The sequence below is a fragment of the Natrix helvetica genome, assembly GCF_964273705.1.
Source record: "Natrix helvetica genome assembly, chromosome: 2".
Lineage (NCBI taxonomy): Eukaryota > Metazoa > Chordata > Lepidosauria > Squamata > Natricidae > Natrix > Natrix helvetica.
The window spans coordinates 55,811,619-55,830,652 of NC_138552.1; the positions used below are offsets into that span (position 1 = coordinate 55,811,619).

Sequence of the window (19,034 nt, forward strand, 5' to 3'; positions counted from 1 at the left end):
GAGAAACATACATGGAGTTGTAGTAGCAGTCTTTGGTATTATTCTGACTTGATGATTTCATTTCTCTCTAAAACTATCCAATTGTCTGAGCTTACATGGAATTGTATCTTCTTCAGCTTTCAAGTTCAGTTATAGAATTGATATATGAAGAAGTGTGGGGAAAGACGAGGCTTGACACAAAGAGGAACGTCCAACTCTGTTTTATTCACAAGAAGCAATGTCAAGTAATACAGGAGAGAATCCCCCGTTCCTTAGCCTGACAGCTATTTAAGGGAAAGCTGTCAGGCCGAGGAACCAATCAAGAGATCAGATCAGCCCGCCTTCAGCCATGCCGCGCCTGATTGGCTAAGGCGCAGCATGGCTGTTGCTGGCTGACAACAGGGGGAATTCCCCGGTCGTAAGTCGGGGAGGAAAGAATACAATACTCCTTCCCCCCCAGCGAGTACGCATGCATAGCAGTGGAGCATGCGTAGTCGCTAAGATAGGCTGGGCGGCGACGGACACGCCCAGAACGCCTCAGAACTGGGCAGACCGTCGGAGAAGGAGGTGGTGTCCGTGGGAGCTCCTCCCTGAAGGGAGTGGAGCTCCGGGCGCCATCTTGAAGGCCTACCCCAGCCGGAGGAGGAGGCGGAGACTCAGGAACAGGTAGGCAGGGCCGGGGTGGCGCGGCCGCTGGCGGGTTTGAGTCAGGGAAGTTTGAATTGTTGCGAGGGACAGGCTGGCCTGATTGAGGGAAGGCCAAAGTCGGTTGCAATGGCGGAGCTGGTAGCCCAACGGGGGCTGAAACGATGGAGGGCTGTGGAAGGCGGAAGGCGCCTGGAACAGTCTCTGGCGAAACTTCTTGCGGCCTGGGCAACTGCCACGGCGGGGGAATCGGGTGCGGCGCCAACCCCGGGGCCTCGGGATGAATTGGCGAGGCCGACCCTGCGGGGTTGTGTGGATCCAAAGGTTCGCGACGCCTTAATTGATCCACGTGGCGGCGCCAGTCTGCACCGTCGGCGGTCCGGACCCTGTAAGAGCAGGGGCCGGTTACAAAAGTGACGGTGGCAGGCACCCACTTAAAATCCCCGGAGAAAGCCCTTGCCCATACTGGATCGCCCTCACGAAAGGAACGAGGAGGGGGTCCCAGGTTGCTCGGCTGTGCCTCAGAATAGGTTGGGTGCAACCTATCTAAGGTGGTCCGCAGGCGCCGGCCCATCAGCAGCTCAGCTGGGGTTTTGCCGGACAAGGGACACGGGGTGGAATGCTGAACCAGGAGGTAAGCAGCCACCCTCGTGGGCCAGTCGCCCTTGTCCATTCGGCCAAGGGCGTCTTTGGCCGAGCGGACAGCGCGTTCCGCCCGGCCATTGCTGGCCGGATGATAGGGAGCGACGAGGGCATGCCTGATGCCTTGGGTGGCCAGGAAGCCCTGGAACACGGTGGACGCAAACTGAGGACCATTGTCCGACACAACGACGTCCGGCAAGCCGTGGGTGGCAAACAGGCGCGTCAGTGCTCGGACAGTGGCCTCGGCTGTGGTGGAGGTCATGATGATGAGCTCCACCCAGCGCGAGTAAGCGTCCACCACAACCAGGAAAACCTGACCTCGGAAAGGCCCGGCGAAGTCCAGGTGGAGGCGTGACCACGGGCCGCGGGGAATCTCCCACTCCCGCGGCGGGGCCGCCAGAGGCGCTGGACGGGAGACCTGGCAGGTCGAGCACCTGGCAACCCAGGTAGCTATCTCGTCGTCCAGACGGGGCCACCAGACATAGCTGCGCGCCAATGCCTTCATGCGCGCTATGCCAGGGTGGCCCTCATGGAGGCGAGACAGCACCTGGTCACGCAGAGTGGGTGGAATGATCACCCTGTCCCCCCACAGGAGGCACCCACTGTGAAGGGACAGCTCTAACTGCCTGGCCTTGTAGGGGCGGTGGCCGTCGGGCACCGGCCCCCCAGGCCACCCCCGCAGAACCCAGGTCATCACCTGGGAGAGGGTGGGGTCGGCCAGAGACGCTGCTGCCACATCGCCCGCAGAGAGCGGCAAGGCCAGGTCTGCAATGGCCAAAACAGACAGGCAAGGCACTGTCTGAGGATCGGAGACGGGCAAGGGGCAGCGGCTGAGGGCATCAGCGTGCCCCAGCTGCTTGCCAGGGCGGTAGACTAGGGCATACGAGTATGCCGCTAGGAACTCTACCCAGCGTGTCATCCGGGGGGACAGAATGGGAGGGGTCGGACGGTCACCGGCCAGAAGCCCAAGGAGCGGCTTGTGGTCAGTGAAGAGCGTGAAATGCCGTCCGTAGAGGTATTCGTGGAACTTTTTAACCCCGGACACGGCAGCCAGAGCCTCCTTGTCGATCTGGCTGTAATTTCTCTCCGCTGGAGAGAGTGTCCGGGAATAAAAAGCTATGGGGGCTTCCGAGCCGTTGGGGAGGACGTGGCTCAGGACCGCCCCCAAACCCACGGGGGAGGCGTCACACGCCAGAGTCAGGGGCATCCTGTCACTATATTGGACTAGGACTGCCTCTGACGTCAGCATGTCTTTGACAGCCGCGAACGCATGCGCTTCGCGGCTGCCCCAGTGCCAGGCTGCCGATCGGTCGAGCAACCGATGCAGCGGCTCGGCTAGTGACGCCTTGTGCGGCAAAAATGGCGCATAGAAATTTAAAAGCCCCAAGAACGACTGCAGCTCCGCCTTAGAGGCGGGGGTGGGGGCGTTCTTGATGGCTGCGACTTTAGTAGGGGTGGGGTGGATTCCGTGGGCATCAATGGAGAAGCCGAGGAAATCCACTTTAGGCACAGCAAATGAACATTTGCTGCGCTTTAATTTGAGACCCGCGCCCCTAAAACGGTCGAGGACCTTCCTCAGTACTTCGAGGAGTCCTGAGCGGCTGGATGCAGCGATCAGGACATCGTCGAAATAGGGTACAACGCCAGGGAGCCCATGGAGCAAACGCTCCATGAGGCTCTGGAAGATCCCCGGGGCCACGGAAACGCCGAATTGGAGGCGGCGGCAACGGAAAGCCCCACGGTGGGTGACGATAGTCTGCGCAGCCGCCGCTTCGTCATCCACCGGGAGCTGCTGGTAGGCCTGCGCCATGTCCAGTTTCGCAAAAATACAGCCCTGCCCCAGGGAGTGGAGCAGGTGCTGTACGACAGGGACTGGATAGGGGTTTGCCTGAAGGGCCAAATTGATGGTTGACTTAAAATCGGCGCAGAGGCGTATGGAACCATCGGCCTTCACAGGGACCACTATTGGGGTCTCCCAACGCGAGTAGTCAACAGGCTCCAATACCCCCTGCGCCAACAAGCGGTCAATCTCCTCATCAACTTTGGCCCTTAAGGCAAAAGGCACCCTGCGGGCCTTCAGCCTAATGGGAGCAACCTGGGGATCTAAATTAAGAGAGATGGGGGTGCCCTTGTATAGTCCCAGCTGGCCGTCAAAGACGTCCGCGTAGGCGGAGATGACAGCAGCTACGTCAGGGGGCGTGTCTGAGATGGAGTGCACCCCCTGTGCGGAGAGACCAAGGGCGGGGAACCAATCTAGCCCCAATAATGCGGGGAGGGACTTCTCAACCACTAGGATTGGCAGGCACCCCGAAAACCCCCCGTATTCAACCCTGACTGTGTGACAGCCCAGGGTTGGGATAAGTGACCCCTGATAGTCTCTTAAAGCCACGGGGCTAGCAGACAACTGGCGTTTAAGGACGCCAGGGCAAAGTTTCTGGAAGTCTGCCCAGGCAATCAAGGAGCGGGACGAGCCGGAGTCCACCTCCATTACGCAAGGCGCGCCCTCAATGAGGACTGACGCCTTGATTCTGTCCGCACCTGCGGAGGCCTGGTAGATTGCCTCAGCAGGGGCGGCTGCTGGGCCTGGCTCCACGGTGTAACAGCTGGCTTTCGATCGCGGCTGGCGACGGGGCTGCTGCTGCGGTCCGGCTGTCATCTGCTGGCCTGTGGCTCCCTGGGATGGCGGTGGTGGTAGCACAGCTCGGCAAACTTGGGCCAGGTGCCCTTTCTTTGAACACCGGCGGCAGATGGATGCCCGGAATGGGCAGGCGGACCGGTCGTGGCTGCCTCCGCAGCCAAGGCAGGCTGTCACAGTCTGGCGCGGAGGTCGCGGATTGCGGCGGCTCCGCAGCTCTGCCAGGCGAGCCACGAGTTCTTCCTCTTCCTCAGCCGGGCTCGGAATAGGCACCAGCTGATCAATGAGGCAGGTCTGCGCTGGGGAAGATTGAAACGGGTGGCGGTCCATCTCAGCGACGGATTGCTCCGACAACTCCGCCGCCCGTGCCTCAGCGACCGCCTCTGACAGGGTGATTTCTGGCCGAGCCAGGAGACGCCTCCTCAGCCGGCGGTCCCTGATGCCGCTCACGAATTGTTCCACCAGGTTGTCCTCCAAGTCTGGGAACTCGCAGGGTATGGCTGTGGTCCGCAAGGACTGGAGGAACTGGCTGACGTCTTCGTGCGGCTTCTGGACGCACTGGCGGAAAGCGTACCGCCTGGTGATTTTCGATGGGGTCGGGGCGTAATGTCCCTTCAGCTTGGCCATCAGCGTGTCCCAGTCGAGGTCGTGGACTGGCACTGGGGCTGCCAACGCCCGGGCGGCGTTGAACATCGGGGTTCCGCAGCTACTGAGGAAGAAGCTGCACTTCTCCTCCATCGGGATACCCCGTTTCCCGTTGGCTCGTAGGAAGCACTCAAATCGCTCCAAAAATCCCGTCCATCCCTCTCCCTCGGTTCCGAAGGGAGCGAACGGTGGAAGCGAAGACATTGCGGCTTGAAGTTGTGCGGCTCGGGGAGCTAAACTCAAGCGGCTGTGTAAAGAGGTCGGGTTCCGTCAGGGTCGTCGCCTCAGGAAGATCCCATCCTCGTCGCCAGTGAAGAAGTGTGGGGAAAGACGAGGCTTGACACAAAGAGGAACGTCCAACTCTGTTTTATTCACAAGAAGCAATGTCAAGTAATACAGGAGAGAATCCCCCGTTCCTTAGCCTGACAGCTATTTAAGGGAAAGCTGTCAGGCCGAGGAACCAATCAAGAGATCAGATCAGCCCGCCTTCAGCCATGCCGCGCCTGATTGGCTAAGGCGCAGCATGGCTGTTGCTGGCTGACAACAGGGGGAATTCCCCGGTCGTAAGTCGGGGAGGAAAGAATACAATAATATATTTCAAAACCTTTATGTAATAATAAGGGTATAATGCAGTGGTTCTCAACCTGTGGGTCGGGACCCCTTTGTGGGTCGAACGACCCTTTTATAGGGGTCGCCTAAGACCATCGGAAAACACGTATTTTTAAAAAAATCAGAAAATATAAAATAATGTTATGGTTGGGGGTCACCACAACATGAGGAATTGTATTAAAGGGTTGCGGCATTAGGAAGGTTGAGACACACTGGTATAATGCTTCTTGTTGATACCTTTTCCTCCCCCCATCAACTGAAATTACCCTCAACGTGAAATTTGGAGGCATTTTCTGGGTTTTAAGAATGACATAAGAAGCCATTTGTCTCCTGGAGGCCATTTACTCTCAGTTCCACGCTAAAAACACACCTCAGCCCATCTGGAGATGTCCTTCCACAAAGGTTAGGCACAATTGTTGTTCCTGAACCCTCTGAATGCCATTGAAATACACCATTCTGTCCAGCCATCATATAACTTCCCAGCACAAGAGTGGATTTAAAATTTGGCTTGTAGTGAGCCTACTCTATGCCAGCTATTTTGTACAGCTACAACTTTCTTAGGTTTTGATGGAAGTTACATCACATATTTCTAGTGTTTAAAATACATATTATTTTTGACCCATGGCCTGATAAACATTGCTTACTTATTTTCATGATAAGCTAAAACCACTTTAAGCACATCTGTACAGGTTAACTCTTAGGTAACATGATAAGGCTTGATTATTATAGCATATGCAACCTAAAGAAAATATAAATGTTGGCGGTGTGACTATGATATTGGCTTAATTGATTGTTTAATATGTTGCAAATGATATTCTCAATCTCGTATATGAAAAGTATATTAAAAGTTTATATACAGTAGAAAACTAGACAGAAAATTCAATATGAAAATTGATTTACTAAATAGTTTGAAAGCTAAGAATGAAGTTAATTGTGAAGAATAACTGTGACTATAGTTGAAGAGTTGAAAGATGCATTAAGCAGTGGTTAATTTCAAATGGAAGCAAAAGGTTCTGATTTCTTACATGAAAGAAAAGGAATAGTGAGAACAAGTGATCTTGTAAATTGTCTGGAATCACAGCTGTATTTACCAACCACAAATTAGTGTTTGTTTTCAGCATTGGTTTATGAATATATGGATAAATACCAATGACATGTGCTCTTTTCATTACAGTATTTCTAGCCTTAAACCTTTAACTTAAAGTTAGTTAATAATCCACAAAAATAAATCAGGTTTATAAGCTGCAAAAAACAGGGTAAGGCTTGGACTCACAAACTGAATAAAAATGATTTGAATTATCATCTTATATTAGGCCACTGTCTTCTAAATAAATGTTCACTAAAAGTGTATAAAACACTATTCCTCATAAACACTATTCTGCAGGTTACTTGAGCCCCAACTTTACAGTCTTAATAAAATATCTGTCACAAGTTATCATTTTTATGTTACATGTTTATCTGATAGTCCTTGAAGGCTGTATGTCATAAACATAGTTCTTCAAGGCTGCATGTTATAAAGAAGAATTTCAAGAGCAAACCTCTGCAATAAACTACTATATCTTGTTTCTTAGCTGTAAAAAAGAAGATGAAGCTACAGTTCATATTTTTGGAAAACAAGGCTGAGAGTTGTTTTGTTCCAACATTCAGCTGGAGAAATAATATATAGGAAGTCTTTGTTTAGTGACCACAATTTAAAACCAATAGCTTAATCATTAAGCAAAGCAGTTTGTAAGTGTAATTGTGACTGTGCTTACAATCTTACTTTAGCATTCCTTTGCTTTACAGATCTACAAAGGTCGTAAATGTGACGATTAATTGTAAAATTACTTTTCTGTCACTTTTGTAACTGGAAACCATTACTAAATGAGGCAGTCACTAAATGAGGTATACCTATAGTATGAAATAAAATTTCATAATAATGACATGCAGTTATGGTGTCAAGGGAGAGAAATAAAAAGAGAAGAGGTATGTGAAAGATCTTGAAAGTATGAGACTAGTAGATAGAACAGGGGTGTCAAAATCAAGGCCTGTGGGTGCTTAGTTCTAGCCGGCAGGGGATGCCCTGGAAACAGCGAAGTACCAGCCCACGGTGCCTCAACCAGTGAAAATGGAGGTTGGGAGGGCCACACGCGGCCCTCCCCAGTCTCCATTTTCATCTGTGACAGCCTCCAGTAATTGCCAGCGAAAATGGAACCGAGGGAGACAGCACATAGCCCACCAAGAAGACCCGTGACGGCCTTCTGCAGAGCAGGCTCTTTTTTTTTTTTTTTTTTGGCAGACGGCTGCAGAAGACTGTCGCAGCTGAAAACGGACCCTGGACAGGCCGCACGCCTCCTCCATGGGTTCCGTTTTCACTGGCAGAGGGCTGCAGGACACTATCATGGCCGAAAAGGGATCCTGAGAGCTCCATTTTCACTGACAAAGGGCTGCAGAAGGCCATCACAGCCAAAAATGGAGCCTCAAGTGATGTCAAACTGGCTACTCATCCAGCCACACCCCTCCTCGCCCTCCAAGATCAAACGCAACCTTGATGCGTCCCTCAATGAAATTGAGTTTGACACCCCTGAGCTAGAACATGGATTGACTACAATGAAATCATGGTTCAAATTTGTATACCTCTTTCTTTCTCCTGTACAATGTAATACACTAGAAGCTACTCTATTTTGAATGAAAGAAACATTTCCCCCCTGCCTCTTGTTTCAATATTGGACTGATATCAAATTCATTGATTGTGATGTATAAGAATTATTCTCTTACTTATGTAGCATGGTATAGTTATAGTATATTTAAAGGATTTGTGGCCCAATTCATTCATTGGAGGCCTTTAGAAAGATGTGTTAGAATATTTAATTATATACAAGGAAACTTAAATGACAGTTTAGGTGTGATTCAGCTAAATAAGAACAGACAAGAGTGAAACCTTACAAAAAATCTGATTGTCTCCACTAGTGTGAATGAGCCAATGCTTCTTATAGCTATGGTAGCTCAAACCCTTAACCTTTTCCCACTGTTCTTTTCATTAACATATCCTTAGTGCTTGGCCTTGAAGGTAAGTGATTACTGTATTACGATTTTCTGTATTTGTCAACTCTGGCCTAAGAAGCACCACATGTCTACTTAACTTTAACACTTGGAAAGGACAACAGGGTATAACATAATGAGAACAATATATTTAAAAGGATGAGGTAACTCTACTGAGTCTAAGGAAAGTCAGTTGATGTAGTAGTCAAAAGATTGCATTGGAATAGGGAGTCTTAAATTCAGTAGCGTTTGACGGATTTTGGAGTAGTCATTATATCTGAGTTTATATTATTTTCAAAAACATAAATGGAGAATGTGCGTGCTTTAATTTTATTCAGAATACAGTTTGCCTTGAAATCAGAAATTTGAGAAAATTCAATTATCATTGAATGTAATTGGGGCTTGCAAAATCAATTCAAATTACTAGTTTAGTTTATTCAAATCATTACTGTTCACTTTGACTTTTTCCTTATTTTTCTATTAGTTTTACCAACATACACACACAAACGCCAACCAATATGTCTCCTAACTCTGAAAGGTTAATTTGGTTTTAGTGTATTTACAGATCATGTTTTAAAAGAACTTCTTTCTGGAGGGTAAATAGGAAGGAAATAGTTTCACTACTGTTTTGAATAACTGATTGTTCAGATTCCTTGTGCAGTAGGAATGAAAAGTGAACAACTTCATGCCATTCTTTTCTTTATACTACACTTGTTTCAACTAGAATATACATACTGTATCCCCAGAGGTGATAAGAACACCTCCATTTTGTATGTGAGTGACAGAGACTGCCAGACATTAAAATCTGCAATAAATGACGATATACAGGTAGTCCTTGACTTACAACTATTTAGTGACTGTTTGAAGTTAGAATGGCACTGAAAAAAGTGACATGACTGTTTTTCACACTTACCACCATTACAGCATTCCCCATGGTCACGTGATCTAAATTCAGACGCCTGCCAATTGATTCATATTTATAACAGTTGCAGTGTCTGGGGTGTATGTGTCATGTGATCACCTTTTGTGACCTCCTGACAAGCAGAATCAATGGGGAAGCCAGTTGCATTTAACAACTATTATTAACTTAAGAATTGCAGTGATTCCCTTAACAATTGCAACTAGGAAGGTCGTAAAATGGGGCAAAACTCACTTAACAAATGTCTCGCTTAGTAACAGAAATTTTGGGCTCAATTATGGTCATAAATCGAGACTGTCTGTATATATACAATACAAAAGCAGAGTTGGAAGGAACCTTGGAGGTCTTCTAGTCCAACCCCCTGCCTAGGCAGGAAATCCTATACCATTTCAGACAAATGGCTATCCAACATCTTAAAGAATTGCAGTGTTGGGGCATTCACAACTTCTTGAGGCAAGCTGTTCTCAGTTCTAAGTTGCTTCTCTCCTTGATTTGTTTCCACCCATTGCTTCTTGTTCTACCCTCAAGTGTCTTGGAGAATAGTTTAACTCCCTCTTCTTTGTGGCAACCCCTGAGATATTGGAACACTGCTATCATGTCTCCCGTAGTCCTTCTTTTCATTAAAGTAGACATACCCAGTTCTTGCAACCGTTCTTCATATGTTTTCGTCTCCGGTCCCCTAATCATCTTTGTTGCTCTTCTCTGCACTCTTTCTAGAGTCTCCACATCTTTTCTACATCGTGGCGACCAAAACTGAATGCAGTATCCCAAGTGTGGCCTTACCAAGGCATTATAAAGTGGTATTAACACTTCACGTGATCTTGATTCTATCCCTCTGCTTATGTAGCCTAGAACTGTGTTGGCTTTTTTGGCAGCTACTGCACACTGCTGGCTCATATTTAAATGGTTGTCCACTAGGACTCCAAGATCCCTCTCACAGTTACTACTATTGAGCAAGGTACCACCTATACTGTACCTGTGCATTTCGTTTTTCTTGCTTAAATGTAGAACCTTACTTTTTTCACCATTGAATTTCATTTTATTAGATAGTGCCCAATGTTCAAGTTTGTCAAGATCCTTCTGTATCTTAAGACTGTCTTCTGGAATGTTGGCTATTCCTGCCAGCTTGGTGTCATCTGCAAATTTGATGAGTTCCCCATTTATTCCCTCATCCAAATCATTGATGAAGATTTGAAGAGTACTGGGCCTAAAACAGAGCCTTGGGGTACTCCACTGCATACTTCCCTCCATGTAGATGCAATTCCATTTAGGACTACACGTTGAGTGCGGCCAGCCAGTTACGAATCCATCTGATGGTGATGCTGTCCAACCCATTCTTCTACTTTATCTAGTAGTAGGTTATGATCTACCTTATCAAATGCCTTACTGAAGTCCAAATAAACTATATCGATGGCATTCCTCTGGTCCACTAATTTTGTCACTTTGTCAAAGAATGCAATAAGATTAGTCTGGCATGATCTGTTTTTGACAAACTCATGTTGGCTTTTGGCTATTACTTTGTTTACTTCTAGGTGTTTGCTAATTCCTTGCTTGATTATCTTTTCCAGAACCTTTCCCGGTATTGAAGTCAGGCTGATAGGTCCATAGTTTCCTGGATCTATTTTTTTCCCTTTTTTGAAGATGGAAACCGCATCAGCTCTTTTCCAGTCCTCTGGCAGTTCCCCGGTGCTCCAGGATCTCTGAAAAATATAGTTCTGAGATCTCGTCTGCCAGTCCCTTCCTTATGTTTTAAAAGATTACATATTTATGTAATATGTAATAGAATTTATATATTACATAAATATGTAATTCTATTAACAGTGCCAGCCTTGCTACTAGACTAGAAACTAATCATAACTAATGTTTTCTGATGTATTTATTTTATTAATAGTCTGCGTCTCCCTTCACTTAGCAGAATTAGTGTGTTTCAGAGTATTTATAACTACCGCCTTTTGATTTATTGTCAGTGGTAATAATTGTAATGTTGTAAGATCTTGCAAATAAACAGCCAAGCGGTAAAAATGAAATTCTATATAAACTAAGAAATCCAGATATAAGAAGTCCTTTCTCAGTGGGCCATAAATATTCACCTTAATAATAAACTCCAGCTGACTTGTTACCATTCGGCCCAGGCTACATAAGAGTAATTTTTCTAGAACATCTTAGGTCATATAATATCCTACAATTAAATAAATTATTCAGAGTTGCATTATTTGTCCATCTGTTGTATATGTTCAGAAAAAGTATTGAAAAGTTAATTTATATAACATCTGCTGTAGCAGCTCCGTATTTAAATATATGATACATCTTTGACCCATTGAACTTTTGACAAATAGGTCCAAAAATAACTTAAAGAAGGGTTCTACATGATCAAAGAACTATGTCTTCTTTGAGTATGTATTTACCTTCATTTCCCCTCCCCTCTGCATCCATTAACTGTTTTAAGTTATATGTGCCCTTAGCACCATAATTTTCCAATAATATTATTTGGTAATTGCATTGTGGGTTGTCCCAAAACTGTTGGTACTTCTTCAGTTCATTGTGGATACTGTTTGGCTTTTTGGTAATACTCATAAAATGGTCTTTAAAAAAAAAAAGAGCAGTTTCTATAATGGAACTTCCTTCTTTAGTTCTTCTCCAGTTAGTTTTACTCCATACTCTGTCACAATTTTCTTTCACAATCTCCTTTGGTTTTCAAGTCGAGAAATAAAGGGGAGATTTCAACAAGAGTTGCCAGAAGAAAAGAATTAAGGAGCAAGTCTGGATTTCTCTGTATTCTCCTTCCTGTTCTCATTCCTTTTCCTGAATAAAGATTTATTTCTATAAAGTTCCGCCTATGTAGCATTCCCATTTTTCCCCATATGTATTCTGAAGCAATAGCTGTATTAAAGCTTGAGAAACAGTAAGTCATATTGCAAAGTCTGAAGCTCCCACTCAATGTATCTGCTTGCAGCTGGATAAAACATTTAGCTTCACCTTCTCAACAGTTGCTTGCTGAATTGCCTGTGGTAAATTATTGTCGGTGGAAGCAGTTAGGTGAAATAAGAATGAATTAGTTCTTTGGGATACCAGAAAGTTGCAAATAACTACAAATTGCTCCGATTCTTATGAAACTATGAATATTTGTGGGAAAATGTTTGATTTGGGGGGGGGGGAGAGGAGATTGATTAACAAGCAGCAGGCTTAATCCAGATGAATTATCTTGAGAGGTTGAAACTGTTCAGATAAGTGAAATTCACATTTTCATTCTTATAATATAATCCTAAATTCACATTTCTTGCTTTGAATTATTAGCTTTTCTCTGAAGTAATTGGAGAGCTGCTGCCTGACCTGAAAAGATCAGACATTTCAGGCTGTTCCATTAAAAAAGGAAAATCGTTATTTCAAAGACAAACTTGATTGCTGTAGTATGCATTTCTTGGAATACTTCTTCATAAACACACAGTGTTGAAAGAGGGAGTATAGATATATCCATAGTTGGAGGAGGAGTATGGAGTAGCAAAAAGGGAGAAACCTAAAAAAGTGTAGCTACTGACAATGCAGTCACTCTCTGTGTGGAGTTAGGCAATTGTGGCTTATGGTTTGCATCTTTAACGGCTCTGAGATCATGCCAGTAAAATTGCGTAACAAAACCACTAAATTTTTGGTAACACTTTTTTTTAAAAAATGCTTATGGCATTTAAACTTTTTAAAACTATTCCTGCAATTCCAAAAAGCCTTTAAGTGACTTTATAAATAATATAAAAATAAAATGAAAATGTAACTACATCTCAGAATTAAAAACAATAAATCCTACTGTGCATTAACATAAGCAGGACAACAATCATTGCCTACTGCAAGGACTTGCTGCTGCATATTCAAATCCCTGAGGCTTTCCAACAAAATTAAAGTGTTAAACTTGATGCACTGAGTCTTTGGCTTTCGGTAATTACTATCAGTTTAATTTAATGTCTGACTCTGGTTTGCAGAGCTGTTGCTATACGTGTTTGCCACTAGACCTGTAAATATTTGCTATACATTGTATAATACAGGAAGTACAAACATAAAGCTTTGTGATAATTAATGCCTGTCCAGAAGAAAAAGGATGTTTATAGATTTGACCATTTAATTAGGCATTGTATTAACATTTTTAATATATTAGTTTGCACTTTTATCTAATGTGTCATTCATAAATAAAAAATTACAGTGAAATGTATCAATTAAAACAAAAATGGAGGATTAAAAACAAATGTGAAAACAAAGATTGTATTGATTGGTTAATTCAAGATAACTTACAAAAGAATTAGTTAAATCTAATGTGTCATGCCAAGTTGTTAAAGTCATGTTTTGTCTCTTTTTCAATTTTATATCTCCAGTATTTTATTCAGTAGAGGCACTTCCTTTGGATGTTTTCTTCAAGGAAGTGAAAATGTTATATCAACATGCTGCAGAGATTTAGAAACATCAGCTAAAATGTAATATTGAGCTTCACTGAAATGTTCAGGCATAAAGTGTAAAGAAGAGTAATGTAGGAGTTGCCACCCAAAGTGGATTTCATAGTTGGTTCATCAACTAGAGTGCTAATCATTTGAAGGCAATTTTGTAAGAATTGTATTATAGTGGGGAAAACATTCAAAATAGTGGAAAGCACAGACATACCTTAAATTATGTATGTGTACGTAGAGTATATGAAGAAAAAAAAGGGGTGGTGGTGCAGAGAGCAGAATCTAGATCCCACACATGCACAGTTTTGCTCACCTGCCACTTACCTCTATCTTACCTCTATCTTCTAGTAGATACTAGTCCCTAACAGACCTTGGATCAATACCAGTCCAGAGCCCAGTGGTTGGGGATCCCTGATTTAGGGCGCATGAATATATTTCTATCTTATATATATTTACAATAGATTGCAACACTTCCTCTGGTATATAAACTTAAGGAAATCATTGAGCATTAAAATAAATTGTTTAGACTATGCTTAATAGCATAGTTTTGTGACGAGTAGTATTAGGATTTCCTAGACATATTCCAAGTTCCAGGATTTGATCTGTGGGAGTCTTTCAGAGGGAACGTTAGATGATAGTTTAAGTCTAATGCATCTCAATAAATATTTGTTTTATAAAACAGATATATAGAACTTTGTTAATTTATATTCATGTGATAATTTTTGTTTACATATATATTAAATAAAGCAATACTTATAGTCCAGAGATGGGTTTCTCCCAGTTCAGCCTGGATCGGTCGAAACACTAGTGGTGGCGGTGGGAGGCTGCACCCATCTGTCTAGATGCTTCTGGAACATTGTGCATGTGCACAAATGAACCAGTAGTAAAAAAAAAATAGATACCCACCACTGTCATAGTCCTATAGCTCCTTGTAATCAATATATTTTAGCAGTTATATGGGGAGGGGGAATCACACTGTTTTTGTTTGTACAGGAAATATGTGTATATTATAAAATACTTTAAAATAGTTACTTTAATTTTATTTTTCCTTGTAGAGTTTTTAAAATGTTTCAACTGTAATTCACATGGAAATGACTGAAATGTCTGATTTGTATTTGTTTGCTTTCTTCTAGTGGCAACAGATGTCTTTAATTCCAAAAGTTTGGCCATTCAGGCCCAAAAGAAAATTCTATGCAAAATGGCTTCCAAATCAATAGCAATTGCTCTGATAGATGATACCAGCAGTGATGTGTTGGATGAACTCTACCGAGTGACAAAGGAATACATACAAAACAAGAAGGAAGCGGAGAAAATAATTAAAAATCTCATTAAGACTGTTATCAAATTAGCAGTCCTCCACCGGAATAACCAGTTTAATCAGGAAGAGATTGTACTTATGGAGAAGTTCAAAAAGAAGGTTCACCAGTTAGCTAAAACCGTGGTGAGCTTCTATCAAGTGGACTATACCTTTGACAGGAATTTTTTATCGAAACTGTTGAATGATTGTAGAGATCTACTTCATCAAATAATTCACCATCATCTGACTGCAAAATCTCATGGACGTGTCAACCATGTGTTTGATCATTTCTCGGACTGTGAATTTTTGGCTGCCTTATACAATCCATTTGGATCTTACAAGACTCATCTTCAGAGGCTTTGTGATGGTGTCAACAAAATGCTAGATGAAGGCAATATTTAGTTTTATCATTATTAATTGCGCATATAATCAAAGGCTAAGTATTGTTGATGATCTTAGGGAGCCAATGAAAGAATGAAGAAAGGCTAGATAGTATTGGTGGCAAAGAAGAATTTAATATCAATTGAAAATTCTTTAGCACATTTATTTATTTATTTGGAATTTACCTTTTTTCTGTTTAATTTTTTTAAAATAATACTATGCTTTAAAAGATGGATTTATAAAGCCATAAAATAGGACTACTCAAAATAAATAGGACTTCATGAAATAGGCAGGGATAATAAAATGTAATATTCTAAAAGTATAAGAATTTTAATAATTCACGATTTACAGATTGTATCTATGCATACTTGCAGAGAACTGTGCTACCTATGTTAAATGAAGTTAAGACTGAACAGATTTAACAAAACTTTTTTTGAAATTCATTTAAAACTGTCTGCGCTATGCATAAATGTTTAAGTTACATTGCCATAATGATACTGTTGAAAAATTTAAGTGGCTCTTTAAGGTCTAGAGCCGTGATGGCGAACCTATGGCACGTGTGCCAGAGGTGGCACGCAGAGCCCTCTCTGTGGGCATGTGTACCGTCACCAGCTGCTTTTCTGGTTTCTGGTGCACACATGCGCACTGGCCAGCTGGTCTTTGCAGGAACCGAAGCGCTGAAAAATGGCCTGAAAACTGCCCGAGAAATAGTCAAAAACAAGCCATTTTTCAAGCTGTTTTTCAAGCTGTTTTCAGACCATTGTTCAGGCTGTTTTCAGGCTGTTTTTCAGGCTGACAAATGGCCTGAAAAGTGGCCCCAAAAACAGCCTGAAAATGGTCTCAAAAACAGCCAAAAAAACAGGCATGCACGAGCCAGCCAGCTGGTCTTTGGGTTTCCAGCACTCCGGCAGGTGCATACATACACACGCATGCACATGCGTTCCAGTTTGAGCATTCGGTGCTGAAAAGGTTCGCCATCACTGGACTAGAGCTTAATTTTTTTTAAATGTTCAGGGCTTCCACTAGAAAATAATTTAAGTGGTGTGAATTGCTATTTCCATCACTCTTCTATTCCATTTTATAATAGAGTCTTTAAGTTGCTGTCCTCTAGCTATTCTTCTTGCAATAAGCTTCCCAGAAGAAAGGACTGATTTCATATAATATGCTTCTGAAAAGCCCTGAACTAAATTTATACTTCCAGGGCAATAACACTGGGCTTCTTTTCGTGAACCTTTCTTTAATCAGCTTTATGGTTTGATTTCTTTATCTGTTCTGGAATAATTTTGTATTATTTATCAATGTGTATGTATTTGATAATCACTGAAAAATTACAGACATTCTCTACATCCTAAACATGCTTAATAGCACCATGTCATATATAGTTAAAAGTATAATTGTTTCCAGTTATATTTTGTAGAAAAAATGTCCTTTCAGATGCAATTGTTCAAGAAAGATAAAACTGGAATATGTGTGCCATCTACATGTACAGGTAATCTTTAACTTACAACCCCAATTGGGACCACAATTTCCATTCCAAAGCAAAGCAATTGCTGAGTGAGTCATACCCAATTTTGGGAACTTTTTGCCACAGTTGTTAAGCAAATCTGGTTTTCTCCAGTGATTTGCTTTTTTTGATGCTGATGTCACAAATGACAATCACATAACTCCAGGACACTGCAATCACATGCACACTGCAACTATTGGAAATACATACTGGTTGCCAAGAGCCTGAATTTATATCACCTGTCCATAAGGATGCTGCAATGACTGATAATTGTGAAAACCAGTTGTAAATTGATTTTAAATGCTATTGTAATTTCCAATGGTTGCTAAGCAAATAATTGTAAATTGAGGATTATCTGTATGTATATTTTTAGGACAAGGTAGAGAATGTAGTGATTCTTAGAAAAAGATGTGAGTAGTAATCTGGATGTAGAAACTACAAGTCTGTGAACCAAATTTGTAATATTTGTATTTTTGTTTTATTCAGAAATCAATATATATGTCATGTAGGTTGAATATATAACAAATATTGCAAAATATATTGCAGCAGCTTGAATAAATTTGTTTAATCTTTGTACTGTTGAAAAAATGCTGAACATGTAATGCTTTACACTTCAAGCAAGTGGTTGAAAATTTTTACTTTTTCTTTGTCATATGTTTTTTTTATATTTTCTGAGTAAACTGAAGAACATTTGCACTCTTTTAAGTTTTATGCATGATTTTCTCTATCATTGCAGACAGGGGCAATTTAATAACATCCAGATCAATTTTTAACTTGGCTTTACAATTTTCTATTGATTACTGTAAATTATTCCTCTTTTGCTATGACACTTTCCCCTCCTCCTCCTTTCTCTCTCTCTCTGCACATTACCGTATTTTTCAGAATATCAGACGCACTGGAGTATAAGACGCACCAAGATTTTGACGAGGCAAATTTTAAAAAAAGTTTTTGCACTCTACAGACCTCCCAAAATGGCCCATTTTTTGTGAAAACTTTGTCAAAAATAGGGCACGAATAGCTTAGGAAGCTTGTAGAGTGCTCATGGGGGTGGGGCAAGAATGAGCAAAAAATGGCTCATTTTTCACGAAAATGGACCCATGTTTTGTTAGAGAGTATGCATAGCCTTTAGGAGGCTTATAAAGTACTCCTAGGGGCTGGGAGGGGTAAAAACGAGCATAAAACAGCCCATTTTTGGCTCATTTCTGCCCTCCCCAGCCCCCAGGAGCACTCTGGAAACCTAAAGGCAATGCACGGCCATTTTGGTGAAGGAGGCAAGGTTTCGGTTGGCAAAAAATGCTATATTCAGTGTATAAGACGCACCCAGATTTTCAGCCTCTTTTTTGAGGGAAAAGGGTGTGTCTTATACTCCCAAAAATACGGTATGTTCTTTTACATTAACTGAGATGGATATAGTTCCAAGCAAAGAAATCCCCAAGAAAAGATAATCTGGAAATTCAGATGTTACTAAAGTAAGTAGCTGCTTTAACTTTTAGGAGTGCATAATACTTTGAGGCCCATATTTCATAAATAACTTTTGAGATGGGCCAAGGAATGAAATGGATAGAGCAGAATTATGCATGTCTGGGATAGGTAATTCTCTTTTGTAAAATCCTTTTTAAAGCAAGTTTTACCTTTTCCTTTTTAATTAGAAAAAAGAACTGGGTTGGGTTTTTTTTGCCTCAAAATGGCAGGCATCTATCTGTCAGGACTCTATCTGGTCAGTTTTTGGTGGTTTGAGCATTTTATCTCGCAAACATATTAGGGTATTTAAGCAAAATGTAACCTGATAATAATATAATAATGTATATGCTACTAAACGTTAATGTCCATAACATTTAACTGGATGAAACGGGATCATGTCTATCATATCACTTCAGTTAGGTTTAAAAAAATGCCAGGACTTAATATACATCATCACTCTTCTACTGTTCTTTGTTTATATTAATTTGATATTTCCCTCTAATTCACTCTTATCCTCAGCAATTTTAAGAGGGGTGGACTTCCCCAGAACTCCCCAGCCAACTCCCAATTCTGGCGCTGCAGTCCACTCATTTTAAAATTGCTGAGGTTGAGAAACACTGCTCTAATTCTTCATTTCATTTCCTTCCCCATCAATGTACCATGGTTATCTTATTTATTCAGGAGAACATTTCAGTGCAATATTATACAATATATAAAGGCTTCTACCACAATTAGATGCATGCAAAATGTTTTGAGATTAAAATACTTTGTGCAGAAATTGTACGTTTGAAATGTTTCATGCACCATTCACAATAATGGCTTTGCTAATATTAAAAATAGCACAAGACATTTTTATTTTACAATTTAACTAC

General features: G+C 42.4%; 1 protein-coding gene across 2 annotated transcripts in view; it reads left to right on the forward strand.

The window, feature by feature from the left end:
* Positions 1-17,406, forward strand: part of TNFAIP8 (TNF alpha induced protein 8) — a 44,379-nt gene extending 26,973 nt beyond the window's left edge. For both annotated transcript variants that reach the window (XM_081941920.1, XM_081941919.1), the window contains exon 2: positions 14,653-17,406. In XM_081941920.1, coding sequence (XP_081798046.1) covers positions 14,653-15,218 — 566 coding nt within the window. In that variant the 3' untranslated portion in view covers positions 15,219-17,406. The remainder of the gene's footprint in view (positions 1-14,652) is intronic.
* Positions 17,407-19,034: the final 1,628 nt, after the last annotated feature.